At 36.5% G+C, this 22,178-nt stretch overlaps 1 protein-coding gene across 3 annotated transcripts; it reads left to right on the top strand.

Moving 5' to 3' along the window:
* The first annotated feature begins 140 nt into the window (after positions 1-140).
* On the top strand, positions 141-21,650 carry exoc3l4 (exocyst complex component 3-like 4). Of its 3 annotated transcripts, none has more exons than XM_017463811.3 (13): positions 141-230; positions 4,517-4,801; positions 5,351-5,419; positions 5,825-6,449; positions 7,704-7,821; positions 7,934-8,059; positions 8,244-8,344; positions 8,847-8,945; positions 12,350-12,473; positions 12,565-12,687; positions 14,052-14,204; positions 15,685-15,803; positions 19,961-21,650. In XM_017463811.3, exons 2-13 carry the CDS (start codon positions 4,522-4,524, stop codon positions 20,154-20,156), a joined length of 2,133 nt encoding a protein of 710 aa, XP_017319300.1. In that variant the 5' UTR covers positions 141-230; positions 4,517-4,521; the 3' UTR covers positions 20,157-21,650. The 3 variants fall into 3 exon arrangements, with proteins under 3 accessions (XP_017319300.1, XP_053535663.1, XP_017319299.1); XM_053679688.1 differs by lacking the exon at positions 141-230 and adding an exon at positions 250-708 and having other exon boundaries at positions 4,517-4,594; XM_017463810.3 differs by lacking the exon at positions 141-230 and adding an exon at positions 250-708.
* The last annotated feature ends 528 nt before the right edge of the window (positions 21,651-22,178 follow it).

Raw genomic sequence — 22,178 nt, 5'->3', positions numbered from 1 at the left:
CCTGATTTATAGAAATACTGCTACAGCGTTTCAGTGGGCTATTTAACCATCAACTGCAGTGTTCTTTCTTTTCTTTCTTTCGGTTTTTCTTTTTATTTTAGCCAGTCTAAGTTAGGATGTGGTTTATTTAAATATGGCTGCAATTACACTAAACTTCTGCAAGTTGTGTGCAGTGTCCTCCTGCCCCTTTAATAATCATTAACAGCAGCAGTCGTCATTCAGTAACACGGGTAAAAGGCATTTTGATATATTTTCTCTTAATCGATGTCAGACGCATATAGTCTTTCTTTTCATAAAAGAATGTTATTTCATAAACCTTAAATCTTAATAAATCTGTGTATAGCCTATGTGTGTAGCACGTTTACGTCCGAATGTGCGCGAAAATAGGAAGTGATTTCAACACAGACCATATTTATGTATAAATATAACTTTTCGTCAAACAAGTTAGTGAGAGTACTCAGCCGCTAAGCTGCATCTTTATGGGACAGACAGGCTTGTTAGGTGTTTTTGTTTGTTTGTTTGTTTGGGTTTTTTTTTTTTAAACACCTGGTTGAAATGGTGTGTCGCTTTAATACCTGTGGTGTGGTCATAACGTCGGTGATTTCCGAAGGTGAAAACGAAGGTAACGTTTAAAGCACGGAAAGCGAAAGGAATATTTCGCATTTGAGGTTTTCAGGTGTCTACTAGTCTGACCTGCAGTGGCTTATGGTGAGTGTCTGCCAATTAACAAATCATATCACACGCTATTTGAGCTCAGATATAAGTGTTGAACTAACTCATTGGAGTGGTAACACAGGGTTAATACTCGGCTCTTCTTGTTGCTTTACTCTTTGCTAGCGCTGTGTTCGAGCAATACCTAGCTCAAGGTTAAAGGGAGTCGATTCAGTCGGCTACGAGTGGAGCTTTTCTCCCTGTGCAGTTTATCACCTAAAACTTTCAGACTTTCTGAAGACTATTAGAAATAGTTTGCTTGTCAATACAAGGTAATATAGGCTAAGCTGGGGTCAATGTGTAAAATGTTATATTTCATTGAATGAAAATGGGTCACATATGGCGAGCATTAGACTTCATTATAGCGAGTAGTGCAACTATAATACTGTTATCTTCTCGCTCTGTAAACAAAAAAATAAATAATAAAAAATAATTTTAAAAAGACTTTAGTTTTGTAAACAACTGTTTATGGTTAACATGTCCAGCCAGGCTTTACTCTCAAGTGTTCTACAATTTACCAAATTTAAAAAGCTGATTTAATGACATTCTGTGAACAAATATACAGCCTTCAAAAACTATTGGAACAGCAAGGTCTATTCTTTATGTGTTTGTGTGTGTGTGTGTGCTAAACACCAAAGACATTTGGCTTTGAGATCGAAAGATTGATATGAGACGAGGATTTTGGATTTCAGCTTTTATTTCCTGGTATTTACATCTAGATGTGTTAAACAACATAAAAGAGGAAAAAACGTTTGTATCAGACCACCCGATTTTTAGGTGATCAAAAGTTTAGGAACAGATACGTCTTGAACTAAATTAAAGTAAATTAAACTTAATATTTGGCTGCATATCCTTTGCTTGCAATAACTGCAGTAGCGGTGGATTGTGATACCTTCACCCCTGCCCTGTGGAGGTTGTTGGTGATGTCACTGACTGTTGTTTTTTGGGTTTTTCTTCACAGCTCTCTCAATGTTTCTGTCATCAGCTATTGTTGTTTTCCTTGGCTCAGTACACCAGTGGTTTCTTTCTTTTTCAGGACATTTCAAATTGTTGTATTGGCTATGCCCAGTGTTTGTGCAATGCCGCGGATTGATTTTCCATATTTTCTCAGCTTAAAGATGGCTTGCTTTTCTCCTATAGACAGCTTTCTGATCTTCATATTGGCTAACAACAAATTTCACAGGTGAAACTGAAGGATAAAACCGGGAATAGTTGTTCAGAGCTATTTACCGTTTAAACAACCAATCTAACAGGACATAAGTAACAAGAAACACCTGTCAGTCACATGTTCCAGTATTTTTGCTCAATTGCAAATTGGGTTGTCTGATATAAAATGTTCTAAGTTCTATGTTATTTAACATGCCTACGAATGGAAGAGACAAATCTTCAAAGACAATGACCCAGTTGCTCCTAAATACATTCCTAAATACATTCTTTCGGTGAATACGGTTTATATAAGAAGTGCATGTTGAAATGTACTGTGTAACTGCATTGACAGGATTTTCCTGACTTACTATCCCCATTGTACTTTATTACATCATGTCACTTCAGTTACAACTATTTGCCATTCAAATGAAGGCATTTTTATGTAAAGGTTACGTTTGATGTTTTTTTATGTCTTGTTGGCTTGTGACTTTTGTTCTCATACAGAACGTTTGTTCTCATTATTCAACAACAGTAACGGCTTTATCCTGGTTATGGTCATTGTGAATCCGGAGCCTGTCCTGGGAATACTGGGCACAAGAGCAGGGCAATTAATTCACAGGTTCAATTTAGAGTATGCATGCCCCCCACTGGCATGTTTTGGGAGGTGGGAGGAAACCAGAGAACCCAGAGGAAGGACATGGACATGGAGAGAGTATGCAAATCGTTATTAGGGTTCAACTAGGGACCCTGAAGCTGTGAGGCTGTGATGTTTGCCCCCTTTTGCATGCATGAACTCACACAAGACCATAATTCGTTATAGTGTTGCTGTGATTGATAGGGTGATCAGGGAAAGAATTCCACCCCCGTCTCCAACGAATGGCTGTGGCATAATCAGAATTCAAACTCATGATCTACGGTGAACTCGTGATGATACGGTGAACGATCTCTTGTACCATTCGGGAGCCCAATATTTGTATTCTTACTTAAGTAAATTTACAAAGGAAAAAAAATTCATTTTTTTCCTTACATTTTTATTTTGACCTTCAATATACCTTAAAAACTCAGTGAGATATTTCTTTGTCCCAGGTACTAAACCAGTCACTTGTGTTCCTGCTTATTTAAAGGTGTAATAGTTTTATTTTGTTAATAAAATTAAATGCTGGCAGTGCTTTTCCAGGGTGGAATCTGTATAAAGTTTTGAAATGGCTGAATAGCTGGCTTTACATAGCAAATCAATTAGATACTTTTCATTACAAAGAAAAATGGACAGGAACTGCATTCATGAATATTCTCATAAATCATTATGAGCATTAAGATTTTGCATATTTATAAAGTTACAACTTGCCCTTCAAGTAGCCGGTCATTTAACTAGTGAAGCTAACATGCTAATACCACAGCTTAGATCAAATGAACTTGTGACCATTCTCAAAAATCATTATGAGCTGAAGTATATTGTGTTATGTTGTTGGAACTTTGCTTTAAAGCAGCTGAATGTTAGACTGTGCTTGAAAGTATTGTCATGATAGTTTGTGCTAATGCTAACTCTAGTTAAACTACCATAGTTTCTGGGAGTGGAGCTTTGTGTAAATGGGTAGGCTCAAGGAGATTTAAAAAAAAAAAAAAATGCTGATTCAACTCTAACTGTGTAACTGTTAAATACCTAATCTTATCATATTTTCTTTAGATATCTAGCCTTTCTAACCCACCTTTAAATATAGACACTTTTTGACTTTTACTCTAGTAGATTTTTTTTTGCCCCACACTTCAACTTTAGTTGAGTAAGGATTTGATATAGTGCCTATAATATATTTGTAGGCAATATATACTTAAATATTGTTTCTTTGTAAAATTTTACACTGCTGGAAAGCATTGAGGACCTGAGGAATGCGTTACTGGCCCATTTTTGTGTTTTCCTGAGGATATTTCAGTATTGTTAAACTGGGTCAAGAGAAAGGAATAAAAAAAAGGTGATATCCTTACAGAGATTGTTGATCACAGCAAAAGTGTGTTTTTTCCACTCTTTCCACTTTTCACATTATGAAACTAGAGTGGGCACAAAGCATAAGCTTTTATTTCATGCAGTTTTGGACAAATGTTGTCTTATAAATATAGTCCATTGTACTGACACTCTTGTAGACCCTTAAGAGTTATTTGGTTGTCCCCTTAAGGAGCCTATACAGTTTCTATGTACAGTATGTAGAACCCTATAATAGAGTTGGTCCTGATCAGAAAAGTTAAGTAGAATAATAGAACAATTTTAGGAGGATAACAACCCTTAATTTTGCAATGTTTTTCTAAGGGCATTCTGTGGAGATTTCTAACAAAATATTAAAATGTATATAAACATTATTAAGTATTATAAAAGTATTGTATTAATCAATGTTGTTATATCATTTAACATTTCCCTTTCATTACTTGAATGCAGTATTGTAAGGTAGTGTATTCGTGGTCACATATGCACCTTCCCCCTCTGAGGGCAAATTATGTTTTCAGTAAACAAAAAGATCATGTGTTGAAAAAAAACAGCTTACTGCATTCACAAAGCCAATTCAACTGATATACACCCTTCAAACCCAGACTAATTACGTGATTATTATGTAATAATTATTTATCTTTCTTGAACATATCTCATATATTTTTTTCTGTCATACTCTTATAGATCACATGCCTTTGGCTGGAAGGATGGCAGATAATGTAAGAGGTGAAGCAGATGGACCTAGTGACATTTCAGCATGTGGTGAGGATGTATTAGCAGAAATGACAGAAAATAACAAAAGACAGAATTTAAAAAAAAAGAATAGCATAATAAAGTCTGTCAGAGAAAGCTTTCGACTGTCTTTGGCCCTGAAAAACAAAGAGTCAAATAACAAAATAGAGAAGACAAACACTAGAAATGACCATGGAAATTCCTCTGACGATCTGGTACAATCTCCAGCCTCACCAAGTAAGAAAATTATTTATTTATTTATTTATTTATTTTTACTATACGGTATAGTATATTTTTAGACTTTGACTTTTCCAAGGACAAGATGAGTAGTGGTCTTTTCTAGGTCTACCAATAGTTTTTCTGAATAACTAAACATACCACTGGCAAAAACACTACTCTTGTGCAGCCTGAAATTGACTATCCAAAGTATAATGTGCAAAAAGTGCAGTTTCATTTTCATGATTTTTTTTTTGCTAATTTAATAATAAGATTAGCTAAATAATTCTAATCAATTTCTAAAATTCAGTTTTAAGAAAACATTACATTATTCACAATAACTTGACAAACAACAGGTATACTAAATGCTTACATACTAAGAGATATATAGAATGTCAGTCAACAATTCCCAGTTCTTTGTACACAATTTATACCTGTCTTTTTCTTCTTCCAGTCTTTTTTTTTTGCATAGGATCAACATTGGCCACCCTAAAGGCTTTATGTGATCTGTGATCATGTATTTTTAATGTGATTTATATTTTACTTGTCCTTTTGTTTATGACACGGTAGAAGAACAGCTTACAAAACAGGAATCTAAGTCTTACATCCTAACTGAGATCCTCCCAGTACCTTTATCAGGTAATTGTGTTCATTTTTTAAAATATCTTTTCACTTCCTTGTTTATAGGCACGGGAAGGGGTGGGCCCTAAGTCTCTAAGACCTCACACTTTTACGCTCAGTTGCCAGCCCCCCCCCCCCCCCCCCCCCCCCAAAGCATTTTCCTACATGCCTGATCTTGTTGCTCCCACTCTTAAAGAAAAGAAAAAATACAACTAGTTCCAAATCAAAAGCTTTCTGTATACACAGATTAATCATGTAGTTCTCTGGTTTGTGAAGTGTGTTTATTTGTGAGGGTAACATTTCCTATATCATTATTCACTTTTTTTTTCTTTTAAAAACTGAAGTTACTGAAGTGTCAAATATTTTATGTGTATCTTCATTATTCTGACTGCTTTTCTCTGTCTTGTCTGTCTGTTTGTGTAGTAATGGAGATTAACAATCTCATTAAGAATAATATCTTGGGAGAGGCCTATCTCAATATACTCTCTTTGCGGGAGGAGGTTCAGTGTGAGCAGGATGCATTGAAAAAGGATGAAAAAGCTTTTCCACTGGAACTGTTAAATAAAGAGAAAGATGTGCATCTGCTCAACAACAATCTGAGAGATAAGCTTACTGAAATTGTCCATCAATCCTCTTCCCAGCCTTCTTGCAATAAAGAGCTACTAGTTCAGGTGGCTAACATCATCCAAGAGGAGGAAAAGAGAGAAGGAGATGCGGAGCAGATGGGGGTATGGAGAGATGTATGGAGGGCTGCCATAGAGAGAGGAGTGAAAGAGACGCTCAATAAGATTCACCTGGACAGCTATGAGGAAAATATTTCCTGGTTGGCAGTACATTTAGGACAAGTGGGAAAAGTGATTGTTGAACAGTTGGAGAAAGTAAAAGCAGAGCTTACAAGCTCTTACCCCCCAAGCTTTAATGTGTTCGAAACATACGTTTCAATCTTTCATAAAGTTGTGGGGGAACACCTGAAAGGGCTTCTGGGAAAAGTGACAGAACTGAAGGATTACCACGCCCTTCTGGATTTTATTTTGAACCATTACCACAGGTGAGGAGTTGGTTTGTGATTAATAGAGTTTTTCCTGAGTAATTGCAGTCACATTATAAGATGTGATGCGCGGGGAGTATCATTATCCATTATCACATTAGTACAATGTGTACATCAGTGGTTCTCAAACATGGGGCTGCGACCCACCAAGGGACCGCCAGATGGCGCCAGGAGGCCGCATAGAAATTCTAGAACTTTTTTCTTCTTATTATTATTTAATTTTACCAGTATGTAAGTCGGAATTGTCAACCCTTTAACTATGATGTACATAAAAATGAGAAATATTAAGAAATTAAATCAATTATACACAACACACTAAGACACACACCAAACAGAGACATCTGCTGACATACTAGTGTACAGTACTGTTAGCCAAATGCTGATAAATCATAAGACTATTTAAAACGGATACATTTTTAGATGGCTTAGCTAAGAAAGTTAATACAGAAGAGCCTAGCATGAAAAAAATTAAATTTCAAAAATGTGAAGACTCTAAGGTGCCATCAAGAGATACACTCTACACAAGGGAGGCCTCACACTGAATAATATTGAGAACCACTGGTGTACATCACCTATTATTAATTATTGATGAATTCAAATCTTGTTAAATAGTTCACATAGTACCTTCATTATCTGACAAAAAGCTGATTAGCTGTGAAAGCAAGCATTTTATAAGTAGCTTGGAAAGTGTTGCTGTCACAATATTATTGCTAAAGAACAACCTTCCCGTTTTTAGACGTGAGAAGAAGACAATAGCATTTTCTAGTTGCTGAATTATCTTTCTGTTGTCTGTAAATTGGACTTCCCTTTGAATTTTGGATTCACATGGTATAAAAACTATGGAAAGTAGTGTGTCTAGATTCATCAGTTTTGGATACTGTTAGTCTGATTGTTTGCATAGTAGTATAGCATTTAATGCTGGTAAACATGACCCCTTTTGCAGGTTATGGATTTAATTGTGAATGTCTCTGAAGAACTGATTATTGCTAGACATTGTAAATACATCGTGACTACACACTTCCCTAAGATACCTTAATACTTCCAAACACATGAACAAATCTTAAACTCAAATGACAGAGACATTACCAAATGACATACAATACCTTATCTTATAAAGATCAAAGTCTACTACTGTATTGTTATACTGCCACATTATTATATTACTACCTTAATAAACAGTCTCAAAGTTGTTTTTTAAGAAACAGTCTAATGGATATAGGGATGATTAATCTGACAGTGTTCCATTTACCACAGTGAGAAGATTATGGGAAGCAATTCCTTGCAGCCAGAATTGAAGGAGGAGCTGAAGACTCTTAAACTAGATGAAGATTTTCTAGATCAGATCAAGAATGCATACTGCAATCGCTTACAGGTAAGGTACAGATGCATAGAGGTAGTGTTGATGTTTTGTGCCACTGAAACAAAATTACTGTGATCAAATAACACACTCAGAAATGAAAATGTATTTTCTGTGTATGAAACAGGCAGATGTGAGATCATCTCTGGACAACATTATTAAGCTGGAACATGATGAGATGTGGAAAGATAACAATAAACCACAGATTAACGAGGAACTTTACCTCTCTCACATTCACATGGACATCCTGATGGTATGCACCACAAATTTGCCCACTTCATTAATATGGTTGAATTTAAATTGAATATGATTCACAGTTTCACTGAGCAGGCAGATGTAATAATCTAAGATTTAGATGCAAGGCATCATTTTAACTATAGAGGGCAATCAAGTTTTTATATATACTGTATATTATAGTTGTACTCTTCCTCCCTCAGTATATTTCAGGACGAATCCAGGCATCCAGTTTGCTTGATGTAAAATTGGAGCATAGAGTTATGTGCTGCTGCCTTCATGAGCTAAAGGAATTTCCCAAACGGTTTGTAATTTGTACAGTTTTAGGCTAAAAACTTAACAACTATCTATCATGGGGACCCCAACATCCCACTGGCTCAGTATTTCCTATGATGTTTGAACTGTTTGACATATCATTAGGAAAATTACCACCCAAATATAGATATATGGTAATTACTATGTAATTCTGTGAAACAGTCTGGAAAGCACTAACCCTTTATGTCCTTTCACTTTCATTCTCTATTATATTTTTGTGTTGTAAGATTGGTGTTTTCTTGCCTACTTCAGACCTCTAACTGAGACTTCATTGATTATTATGAAACATGTCCTGGGACAGCTTTTACGAAAGAATAAATCCTTTTAAAATAGGATGTTACATATGTCACTGGATTATATCTATCTTATTATATCTGAGTTCTTCTGAGCACAACTCAGTCAGTGTTGAAATGCTAAGCTGAGCTTTTAAAAATTTTGGGTCAACATACCATATATTGCTTCACTTTGTCACTATCTCTACCTTTCCAAAGATTTGAGTCGGCCTTTGTACAATGGAACAAAACTCTTCTGGATCCCTCCCTATGGGCTGAATATCACATTACTTACATCAACAGCTTTAGCGATTTGAAGTAAGTACTTTATTACACACTGTGAATTCCTAAAATATGTAACAAAACATCAAAGAGTATAAATGCTGTAATCCTCTAATGCATTCACATCTGGCAAATATCTAAAGTGAAGCACAGTAGTTTAAGTACAGCTTTTTCCCAAACTCCCACACATTGAGTTTTTGTATTTAGAGAGGTTGACTGTGTTGTTATTTGCATGATCATAAATTGAAGGAGCCTGCACTGAAGTCGTTCAATGTCGCAATGTGGCGGTGTGACATTTAAATCTTCCAGCACAGTGCTGTTTTAAAACCCACTCAGAACCAACAATGTTATTATGTTACTAGGATCTGTGACATTCTTTTACTGGAAACATAATATCAATACAATATTTTTCTGACTTCAAGTAAAGCCTTGTTTTTCCTTTGCCATATCTTAGAATCTATTTATGAATTATGTGTCCCTACTTCAACATAAATCGGATAATGCACCTACATACCAACTAAATAAAAAATACTTACTTATTTTATTCATAAATAAACAGTCGCTAATACTAAATGCCCATACATACTGAATACATATGTGTCATGCAACAAATAAGGTGCTATTTACACCAGATATGAGACAGGCAATCCATTGACTAAAGGTTTTTTTATGTTAACTAGTACATAGTTGCATAGAATTATATGTGCTAAATATATTTGTCATTCAATTATAAGAAAAAAAAAGATGCCACAATGATTCAGGTACACAGATTCAGGAACACTTGCAGTTCAATGGACTTATATTTAAGAGCATCCGTTTCACAAAACATTAAGTCATGTGATTATAACTGGCTAGATGTTAAGTCACATGATTTATAGGAAGCAGCACAAACGGCACAGGAAAGATTTTCATATAGCTCACTTTCAGTGTTTTGTGGGGAAAGTCCCTGATTTCTGAATCAAATTAGACTCTAACCAGTTATTTATCTCTAGAACAAATCATAACACAAACAGGCTACACAATACAAACCAGTTTATATTGCTGCTTCAGTGCTTGACAATAGTGTAATTTAAGGATTACTAGTAAAGATTTCTCACAATGGACAGCAAACTAACATAGTCATAATGAAAGAAATCCCACAAAATACACACCCTACATATATTCTTTCATTCATTCATTCCTTCATTCATTCATTCATTCATTCATTCAGTTATTTTCCTTCTGGTTTTCCTGATGGCTATGGCAATTTCAACAGACTGAGAAAATCCCCAGCCCTAAGGCAGACTTCTCTATACCTGGGCACAGTTGCCAGCTCCTCTTCATAGGGAATTCCCAAATGTTTCCATGCCAGATATAATCCCTACAGCAGGTCCTGGGTATTCCCAAGTTTTCCAAACAGTGGGGCATGTCTGCTCTGGGACATACAGCCTAAGTGGGAGCAAACAGGAGGCTTTCTTAAAAGTTGCCCAAAACACCTTAACTGGGACTTTTCGAAACGCAAGAGCAGTAGCTCTACTCCAGTGCTTTCCCAGAATGCCAAAATCCTCAATCTACCACAGAGTTTAAGCCAAGGCCATCCAGTGGAGAATCTCTTTTCATCTATCTCACACTTGACCAGGGGAAAGGTCTGTTTCCTGAATCCCACTCATTTCTGGGAGAGAAATTGCCTGAGACTTGGAGGTGCTGATTTTCATAACATTTAATGTACCCAAAGGCAGTATACAAGGCTTTATGGAAACCACACTGAGGCCTGCCTCGAGGAGTGGCTCTTAGTAACCCAGACCTGGGCAGCATATGTCATGGAATCTAATTCTGCAGAAACACTCTAAGAGTCTTAGGGTCTTGATGTGAACTGTTAGACTTTATTATACAAACAATAGAGTCGAATCAGTCTGCAGTGTGATTGACAAGCATTTTTGGTACATGCTTTTATACTATTCTGAAACACTGGTCTCATCTGGCTGGATTTTCCCTTTGTTCATTAGGTCATACCTTGGCCTCACGCCACCATTAATTAAAAAGTCTTCTTTATAATGGTGGCATGGTACCACCAGTCTATTTTTTTCAAAACTCCCAAAGAGGTTACATACTTTCCCCAACACAGACAGGTACCAGTTTACTGATAAACATTTGGTTAAACATAGAATCTGGTGGATTAAATAACTTGATTCTCTGATTAATCATAGGTTGATACTTTTTCACACCTTATACATTGATACAGTTAGTATCCGTGTTCTATCTGTGCACTGGGAGAAAAGAGAAGACTAGAATTATGGAAAGATGAAATAATCTTTTAACTATAGATATTTTATATATGCCTAATGACAGTAATACAAAGTAAGTAGCATGGGCGATATAGAAAATTATATAACGATATTTGAACTTTTTTTCAATACACAATATACATGACAATATTTATGTTTGCTAACAAAACCTATAAAAAATGCCCACAAAACAGTATTGGCATGTTATACAAAGACTCGGAACACTACAAGAATGTTGTTATATTTAATGTCCATTAACGTTTATTATTTAGAAAATAAGGAAGATTAAAATGACGAGTACACAAATAGATTTTACCATCCAATCAGCTACTTGTCACCATGAGTATCTATGGTGTCAGTGTTACAGCAGTATTGATAATACCCATGATATCTCAAAAAAGCATACTGTGACATAAATTATGACAATATAGATATTATTTCTTGGCCCCGGCCTAAAATTAAGTGTATAAAACTATATTGGCCTACTGTATTCACTGGTCTTATGACATGTAAAAGTTCTGGTACATTGTAGTTAACATGAGATTATATTACCTTTAAATATTACCAAAATTAATTATTTTACATACTATGTGCTTAATAAATTGAACTTTAGAAGCAAAGGTCAGCTATATTGACTATAATGTGAAATGTTTTTATATGGTATTTTAAGATAAAATAGCTTGTGCAAGAACATATTCAGATTCACTAAAGTAAAATTCACCTTACATTTTAGATCTTTGAAAATACATTCAGAAAAATACATTTAAAGGGTGTGTTGTGCCACGTATAGAAAAGCCACATTTTAATTTTCTCTGAATTTTTGGTAATGTAAATTTGAAGTAACTTGACGTGTAGGCCTTGTTGTATGTAAATCACAATACTTGTAAGAATTTTGCTTAAAATGGCTGTAAACCCAAATAGTAGCCACAACTATGAGTTTCTGCCAAAATTACTAGGCTGGTACTATTATTGTTATTGTATGTTACTGTCTCTGGGAAATGAAGGCCAGAATCCATATGACTTGCTCTGTGATGTTTAAAGTGTAGAGTGGGGTCTTTACTATTTTTGAGAATGCTCTTAACATCATTAATTATTAAATAGCTTGTTTGTGTGTGTGTGTGTGTGTGTGTGTGTGTGTGTGTGTGTGTGTGTGTGTGTGTGTGTGTGGTCTACTAGAGAGCAAATTGAGAGCTACAGACAGAAGTGTCCAAGTCAGGTGGAGCAGCTGGACAAGGAGATAAATGGACTGGTTAAAATGCTGAGCCAGGCTCTACTAGACCATTTCAAAAATGACACTAAGGTAAAGAAAATCATGAGTGGGTTTCTCTGATTCTTTTGACATATAATAATAAATTTTGATAAAAGTTGTAATCTCTTAATACTCTTTATAGCCTCTTCTAAAGATGATGATGACAAAGAAGTGGCTGTCTTCCGATGAAGACTTTCAACAGTTGCATAAGAGAATTGAAACTCTCTCCCAACAATGCAAACATATGAGTCCCCACCATGTACAGGTATGAAACCTTACATATATGCCATTTTTTTCTCTCTGTATCTGCACACACAAAGGCTAATTTGATGACTTATTGCATGGCACACAAAAGATTATGCAACATTATACCTGTAGAGCTAAGAGTGAGGAACGTCACCAGGGAGGCATCATTCAATTTTGGAGGGGAGCCAACCAGTCCTGCACTCCAGTGAAATAATTTGATATAGAAATCATAGCATGGCATAATGGGCATAAAAATGAATAATAATAATGTAATGCAGGGCTTTCTAGAAAAGTATTTTCATTTCAAAATTGTAAAATGGTTTTTCTTCAGTCAAGTGATTATTAAAGTGTCATGGAGGCAGTTCAGGTGGGATGCAAATGCAGGTTTATTTAGCGAAGCAGACAAATCCATAGGAGGTTTTAAATGACAGACTCATAAAAAAGAAACAGAACAGTTCAGGTGATCTGCAAACAGCATTCAAGGCCAGAAAGTTCAAAGTAACGAAACAGGATCAAAATTATGAGGCTCAGTAAAAGCGTGTGTGTGTGTGTGTGAGTGTCTGATTGAGAGCATTGTCACTAGTTAAAGGTTTGGTGAATTTGAATGTGGGTATAACTCATGTGACTGCATTTGTGTTCCTTGAGGGTGTTGAGAAATGGAGTTGGATGTGGAAGTGTCATGTGGAGGATTCTGGTTATTTGTTTGTGGTGGAAACAAACGAGGACAATCAGAACTTATTTTGATATCATTTTGATGACAACTGATAAACAGGGATTACCAGTAACTTACTTATTACCACTTTTAATGGACATTTTTAGAGTGGCATATAATTGCAATGGATCTTGTATGGTAGCACTACTTGTATTTTTCTCTGCTTGATAAATCGCTTTGCTTGTATTTTCTCATGTGTAAATCGCTTTGGATAAAAGCGTCTGCTAAATGAATAAATGTAAATGCAAATATAATTTAACAGGTACTATTCCCACATTGTTAGTGCTAATGAAATAAGTACATCTCCTCCACTTTTTAATTCCTGCTTTAACCCCTGAATGAACACAGAAAATATTCTAAAATCCACGTGGAATAAAATTGCTATGGTAGTGTCACAATAACAAGTCTTGGGAAATCCTGTAGATGACCAAGTAGTAATAGAGGAATTTCTGAACCCACACAGTTACAGAAGACACACCAACATAAACATTTCACATATTCACAGTGAAAAGGTTTGCAGTTCCCTATTTTGCTGTTAGAATGGGCTTCCCCTTAAGTGCTAATGATCTGGCCAAAAGGAACATTTAGCCTCTTAAGAAAAATATATCAATAAAACAAAAATGTTTTCTTTCTTTTTTCTGTCTTTGTGTCCTTTGTATGTTTTACTACAGGAATTCGTGAGTGGTGTGCATTACTTTGTTGTGAAGGAGTATATATCTCAGTTGATGAAAAATAACTACTCATGCAAAAACAGGAAGAACGAAAACGCTGCCGCCAAAATAGAAGTGCAGTGGGGAGAACTACATGAGCTCTTTCAAGAAATGGTACAGAAACCACACTTTCTTTTTCTCAGGACTTATTGGTTTAAAAAAACAGTCAAAACATCTAAAGATTTACACCCAGTACAAAAATATTAGACATAATAACATAATAGCTTTTTCTAGTTTAAGCAAATTCTCTGCGAATTTGGACTAGCGTAGCAAAATTCTATTTTTGGACAAGACCAGAATCCAGAGCGAAGTATTTCAAGTTAGCAGCAAAAAAAGGGGGAAAAAAACACTTTCTGTGATAGTGATAGTGATAATGTTTACCAGATAATGCACTTTGCACCATGACTACTGACGATTCTTTTGAAATTTAATACCAATTTATCAATCCGAACCTTAAACATTTTTACTATTATTGGTGTTTGTAATGTGAGTAGCTTTATATTGGTTTACAATTAAGGTTTATGTCATTTTGAGAATTGTTGCAGCACAGTGATTAAATTGTCAAGCAGCAAATAAGCATCCTGAATGTACACAACATGTGGGCGAAATGTGTTTTATATGTGCCACATTTTATAATGTAGTCCTTTTAAGTCTCAGGACGAAAACTTTTAATTTCACGGTAATTGCTTCATTGTTCTTTGCATATCAAATGAATAAACATGTTCACATCTTGTATTGGCTTGTTCTGGATTAGTGGCAGAATAAATATCTGAGCTAGTTTACTCATATTTATATCTGACAGCAGATTTCTCATTGCAGATTCATAAGCTTTAGCTATTTTGCATTGTTGTGTAAAGTTTAAAAGTCATTTCCATGTGTTGAGCCATTATGCTGACTTGCATCATATGGTGGTTATTGCATAACCTGTATATGAAATTCAGGGGATTAAACAGTCCCCTGAAATATTCTCAAGAAGTGAAAGTTAGCATGTGCCTTTCACATTTAAACACAATTGTTCCATATTACACCTTATACTACCAAGGCAGATAGGTCAGTTGTTCCTGTGGCTGGTACCAGCTGTAAATATGGTTTCAGTCATGATTTCAAAACATTTTACAGTACACGGTAAGCCAAAAAGGCAAAATGGACTTTTAAATAATTTTATTTATTTATTTATTTATTTATTTATTTATTTAACATTTTCTTGGTTGCTTTGCAATAACTTAACATATTATAATAACTTAAAAAAAATAAAGACTAGCAGGGTTTACTTAAAAAACAATGACACTTCTAAATATTTGTGATAGTTAACTAAAAAACAATTAAATTATACAATCAACCAAAAAAAATCCCCTAGTAGTTTTAACTTAATATAAATAGCCAGCTTTTCCAGGCAGTCCTCAAAGATCCTATGATATGTACGCAATTTCCCGGAGGATTGTTAAGCTTGTTTAACAGCTCGCTTCCTTCCTCTCCATCTCTGTCAGTGCTTTGTGTTTGGAGTCATTGCTAATTATTACTTGGAAAATATAACAGCAAGGTGATGGTCTACAGGACTTGAACACTCCATTGTCTTGCGATTATTTCTCCATAGAATTCTGTTCAACATTGGCTCTATCCAGTAGGGGAACACCTGCAAAAGATCATTGGAGAGAGAAAGAGTGAAATAAAGAATTACCTACAGCCGTTGGTTGATGACTATCCAGATTTCAGGTGAGGTCCCTTTTTTAACCTAGCCCCACAGCTGTCATCACCGATGAGGTTTAAACGACTGAAGTCAAATTCCATACTGAAAGAAAAATTCCTTACTTAATATTTCATTCAAGACAAATACAGTATTTATTTATTTTTTGCCCTTTAATGACCAATATGATTCACTGCTCCTGTTTTTGTTGAAGGAAACCAGATATACAGTATCTCACAAAAGTGAGTACACCCCTCACATTTTTGTAAATATTTGATTATATCTTTTAATGTGACAACACTGAAGAAATGGCACTTTGCTACAATGTAAAGTAGTGAGTGTACAGCTTGTGTAACAGTGTAAATTTGCTGTCCCCTCAAAATAACTCAACACACAGCCATTAATGTCTAAACGGCTGGCAACAAAAGTGAGTACACCCCTAGGTGAAAATGTCCAAATTGGGCCCAAAGTGTCAATATTTTGTGTGGCCACCATTATTTTCCAACACTGCCTTAACCCTCTTGGGCATGGAGTTCACCAGAGCTTCACAGGTTGCCACTGGAATCCTCTTTCACTCCTCCATGATGACATCACGGAGCTGGTGGATGTTAGAGACCTTTTGCTCCTCCACCTTCCATTTGAGGATGCTCCACAGATGCTCAATAGGGTTTAGGTCTGGAGACATGCTTGGCTAGTCCATCACTTTCACCCTCAGCTTCTTTAGCAAGGCTCTGGTTGTCTTGGAGGTGTGTTTGGGGTCGTTATCATGCTGGAATACTGCCCTGCGGCCTGCCTCTGCTTCAGTATGTCACAGTACATGTTGGCATTCATGGTTCCCTCAATGAACTGTAGCTCCCCAGTGCCGGCAGCACTCATGCAGCCCCAGACCATGACACTCCCACCACCATGCTTGACTGTAGGCAAGACACACTTGTCTTTGTACTCCTCACCTGGTTGCCGCCACAAACACTTGACACCATCTGAACCAAATAAGTTTATCTTGGTCTCATCAGACCACAGGACATGGTTCCAGTAATCCATGTCCTTAGTCTGCTTGTCTTCAGCAAACTGTTTGCGGGCTTTCTTGTGCATCATCTTTATAAGAGGCTTCCTTCTGGGATGACAGCCATGCAGACCAATTTGATGCAGTGTGCGGCGTATGGTCTGCGCACTGACAGGCTGACCCCCCACACCTTCAACCTCTGCAGCAATGCTGGCAGCACTCATACGTCTATTTCCCAAAGACAACCTCTAGATATGACGCTGAACACGTGCACTCAACTTCGTTGGTCAACCATGCCGAGGCCTGTTCTGAGTGGAACCTGTCCTGTTAAACCGCTGTATGGTCTTGGCCACCATGCTGCAGCTCGGTGTCAGGGTCTTGGCAATCTTCTTATAGCCTAGGCCATCTTTATGTAGAGCAACAATTATTTTTTTCAGATCCTCAGAGAAGTGCCATGGCATCCTCATGCCATGAAGTGCCATGTTGAACTTCCAGTGACCAGTATGATGGAGTGTGAGAGCGATGACACCAAATTTAACACATCTGCTCCCCATTCACGCCTGAGACCTTGTAACACTAACAAGTCACATTACACCGGGGAGGGAAAATGGCTAATTGGGCCCAATTTGGACCTTTTGTACGTAGGGTTTACTCACTTTTGTTGCCAGCGGTTTAGACATTAATGGCTGTGTGTTGAGTTATTTTGAGGGGACAGCAAATTTACACTATTACACAAGCTGTACACTCACTACTTTACATTGTAGAAAGTGTCATTTCTTCAGTGTTGTCACATTAAAAGATATAATCAAATATTTACAAAAATGTGAGGGGTGTACTCACTTTTGTGAGATACTTTAACTCGGGCTCTAAATATAACTTGGTTAATCAGTGAACCCATTTTACACAACCATAGCTCTTTGACCAGACTGTTTGGCCAAAATTGGGTCTTGCTGCTTGGATTACAGGGTTTTTAAGGAATTTCTACTCCTTTTAGATTTCTACTCCTTTTTCAAGAAATGTGTGCCGGGCCTTAATGAGTCATACATATTTAGCGTAAATGGTGTCAGATCTGTGTAAGATCTTTTAAACACATACAGGATATTGTGGAGGAAATCATTTAGATGGGAGGGAAATGGAGTTTCCAGTTATGTTCCCAGAAACTTTAGGATTTATGCTGACACTGAAGTTACGGTACCTCTATCAGAACCAATTCAGTTTTATTTATACCAAACATATATATAATCACAAAACAGGTTTACAAAACTCTATATGTAGATTATATTTACAGTAGTGCTTGAAAGTTTTGGAACCCTTTAAAATATTCTATATTTCTGCATAAATATGACTCAAAACATCATATTTTCACACAAGTGTCACGTATCGTGACGTAACGGAGGTAAGGTAGAATGCAATCGCAGTATGAACGGTTTTATTTAAGAGAGAGACAGGCAGACAAATCCAAAAAGTGATCCACAAACATAATCCAGTAACATGCAAAGTTCAGGCAATCGGCAAACAGGCATAAAGGGGCGAGGCAGGAATCAAGGTCGCGGTCACGGAAATACAGGGTCGAGAAACAAAACAAGAAACATGAACAATAGCGCGGGACTGGTAGCGGAGAAACCAGCATGAACTAAACTAACTAACCTAAACATGAACCATGAAACATGACATGAACTATGACTATGGTAATCTATCGTATGGACTCTAAACTAAGATACTATAACTCATTCAATATTCCGCGCCGTGTGCTGGGAGGCGCGCGGTATATCTACAAACATAATCAGCCTCGTAATGGCTGATGGCTGAGGGCGATTCAGACACACATGAAACAACAACCAATGACAGAACGGGGAGGAGACATAACAGAAACATAAACAAATGCACTTGTCGAAATGTCACGATTGTCCACAAGGGAAAAGCAGGTGCTCGCGCACCTGCTCGTGCACGCAGGTGCACGCAGCTCACATGCTCCACAGCGTGCTGCTTAAAGGGGAACTCATGACAAGTCCTAAAAGTAGACAACGAGATTAAACAAATGAGACAAAAATATTATACTTGGTCACTTATTTATTGAGGAAAGTGATCCAATATTACATATCTGTGAGTGGCAAAAGTACGTGAAGCTCTAGGATTAGCAGTTAATTTGAAGGTGACATTTCAGGTGATTTCAGTTAATGGGATTACAATCAGGTGTGAGTGAGCGATCTGTTTTATTTAAAGAACAGGGATTTATCAAAGTCTGATCTTCACAACACGTTTGTGGAAGTGTATAATGGCACGAACAAAGGAGATTTCTGAGGACTTCAGAAAAAGAGATGTTGATGCTCATCATGCTGGAAAAGGTTACAAAACCATCTCTAAATAGTTTGGACTCCACCAAACCACAGTGAGACAGACTGTGTACAAATGGAGGAAATTCAAGACCATTGTTACCCTCCCTAGGAGTGTTTCACCAACAAAGATCACCTCAAGAGCAAAATGTGTAATAATCCACAAGGTCACAAAGTAACTTGTAAGCAAGTAAAGGCCTCTCTCACATTGGCTAATATTAATGTTCATGAGTCCACCATCAGGAGAACACTGAACAACAACGGTATACATGGCAGGGTTGCAAGAAGAAAGTCACTGCACTCCAAAAAGAACATTGCTGCCCCTCTGAAGTTTGCTAAAGATCATTTGGACAAGAAAAAAGGCTATTGGAAAAATGTGTTATGGATGGATGAGACCAAAATATATATTTTTTTATTTAAATGAGAAATTTTATGTTTGGAGAAAGTAAAACACTGCATTCCAGTATAAGCACCTTGTCCCATCTGTGAAACACGCTTGTGGTAGTATCATGGTTTGGGCTTGTTTTGCTGCATATGGGCCAGGACGACTTGCCATCATTGATGGAACAATAGATTCTGAATTATACCAGCAAATTCTAAAGGAAATTGTCAGTATATCTGTCTGTGAACTGGGTTCTTTTTGTCTAATTTTAGGATTTGTGTAAAAATCTGATGATGTTTTAGGTCATGTTTATGCAGAAATATAGAAAATTCTCAAAAAATCACAACCTTTCAAGCAGCACTGTAGATCCATAATAACAAAGCCACAGCGATAGAAGCTTGTGATAGTATCAAGGAGGAACTCCATAAAACAAATGTGATCTAATCCTGAATTGTTTCCCATTTCTAGACAAAAGCATCTCTCAGCAGTACTGTATTTTCGTGGAGTAACACGGGGCAGGCAGAGACAGATGATCCTACAGACGCTTTCTGACCTGAAGCAAAATGCCAGGAATGCTGGGAGTACACAGCATGCACTATTCAATGAAATGGAGGCAGCAGTGAACACAGATTGCCTAGTCAATATGCCATGCTATTTCCACTAATTGTCTGTTCTTAACACAAGTGTTACCAGTAGAAAAAAAAACACGTATATATTATACACTATTCTAAAATAACATCAGGGGTTTTGAAACCCGTGTGCTATGGTTTTAGAACAAACACATACAACAGTGGCAGCCACAGGACCTGATTTTCTTTAAAGCTGGAAGGATGAGTTTAGAACATATTCACACTTCAGTTCCACTTTTTATTAGAAGAGTTTTGAATTGAGAGAACCTGCTCACAACCTGATTTTGATCATACCATATGCATTGAATTTTAAGAGTAGCATTATACAGTAAAAGCCTATATGCTAATATGTATAGTAGCAAAAAGGAAGATTTCAGCCAGACAGACCTCGTTTGCAAAGAATGTAAATATTTGGTACAGTTTTATAAATATTTGTATTTATAATAAATAATATATATTTTTAAAATGTGAATTTTAGGATGAATGTATTTAGTGGTGTGTCTAATAATTTTAAAATGATAACATCCTTCCAGTTACTTCAAATATATGTCTGGGCTGCACTTTCATCTTCTTGGCTATGACTTTACACACACATGGTTATATATATGTGTATATATATAAGATGCATTTCTAATTTATTTTCCAATCGTGATATAGATCCTGTGATTATACAGTGTCTTTTGGGAAAAAATGATGTTGGGTTGTGTTCTAATTTTGTCTACTTTTGAAATTCCCCAGCAATGTCAATATCAGAGAAAGATTTCAGACCATCTCAGTATACCACGGAAACACAGAAAGGTAATGAGCAGGACTGACAAGAAGCGCTAAAAGATAGTGATCAGTTGGGATAGGACATGGACAAAAATAGAAATTGGCAGTTATACAGACTTTACTGCAGTATTTAAAAGAGGCTTCAGATAGGAACCATAAGGCATGCTAGGGTTGCAACAACTTGATACTGATACTGAGCTGATGATAGTGTCCACCCATGTGTGATCTGATTGCAGGAAAGGGGTGAAATGACCACAAACATTACACAGCCTAAAAATTTTTGGGTAAATATTATTATTATTATTATTATTATTATTATTATTATTATTATAGAATAGATAGCCAGACACTCTGTTTTGTCTATACTGTATTTCCATAGAGTGATAGCTAAATCGTTATTTAACAATATAGCCTGAGTGTGTTGATTACTTGTATAGTTGATTACTTATTTTTATGTGTGAATAACACTCTCACTGCTCAAAATGAAGCAGCGTGTTTGATGAATCTGAAAATCTTTCGGTTTCACACAGTATACAAGCATGAGTAAAATTAATGAATGAGAACTTCAATATCCTTGTACATTCATGAATTTTAGTATTCAGCTTCATTTACATTGTCTATGGACTTCAATAGGCAGAAGGTTGGAGAATTAAGGCATAGGGCCTCTATTAATGCTAATGAATTAATGTGTGTGTCCTGAAAAGTCTTTCTCATTGGGCCTCTGTGAATCCTAATAAACTAATGTGTCTGTCTTGAAATCTTTCTCATGAGAGTTTTTGAAATCTTTCTCATGAGTGTTTTATGCCACCATAAGTATATTTCAGTTACCAAGAGTGTGTCATGTTAATGAGAGTGTCATATTTTGCCTCCCCTACACAGACCTTAACCCTCTGAATAGCTGCCAATTACAATCATGTGATGCTCACATTAAAGCAACAACATTAACATTAAAATGCAATGCTTTAATGTTAATGCATCATTACCTGTACAGTATTTGATCCAGGGGAGTAACCTGGCCTGGGATTTCGGGCCTTCAGCCCCAAAGATTTTTTTCTTTATCCCAGAATAATTCTCCACTTGGAGCAGTTTGTCACTACACCACTGAACGTCAGTCAAAGAAGACGCAGTGTTGTAATTTTGTATCGTCAGTGTACGGAGTATTGTATTTTATGTTCAGTAAACAGAGGTGATACTAATCAAACAGGGTTCACAGGAAAATACATGGAAACACTTGTGTCTTTTTGGCTGACAGCTATCAATCCTGCCAAACGCTAGCTCACAGTCAG

Source organism: Ictalurus punctatus, chromosome 3, assembly GCF_001660625.3.
Source record: "Ictalurus punctatus breed USDA103 chromosome 3, Coco_2.0, whole genome shotgun sequence".
NCBI classification, from domain to species: domain Eukaryota; kingdom Metazoa; phylum Chordata; class Actinopteri; order Siluriformes; family Ictaluridae; genus Ictalurus; species Ictalurus punctatus.
This window is presented reverse-complemented; position numbering and strand designations above follow the sequence as displayed.

Excerpts from the sequence above, each read along its gene's own strand:
- exoc3l4 (XM_017463811.3), top strand. The coding sequence starts at position 4,522 with ATGCCTTTGGCTGGAAGGATGGCAGATAATGTAAGAGGTGAAGCAGAT. Across the intron at positions 7,822-7,933 it reads CATACTGCAATCGCTTACAG|GCAGATGTGAGATCATCTCT; the intron begins GTAAGGTACAGA and ends TGTATGAAACAG. Across the intron at positions 14,205-15,684 it reads ATGAGCTCTTTCAAGAAATG|AATTCTGTTCAACATTGGCT; the intron begins GTACAGAAACCA and ends ATTTCTCCATAG.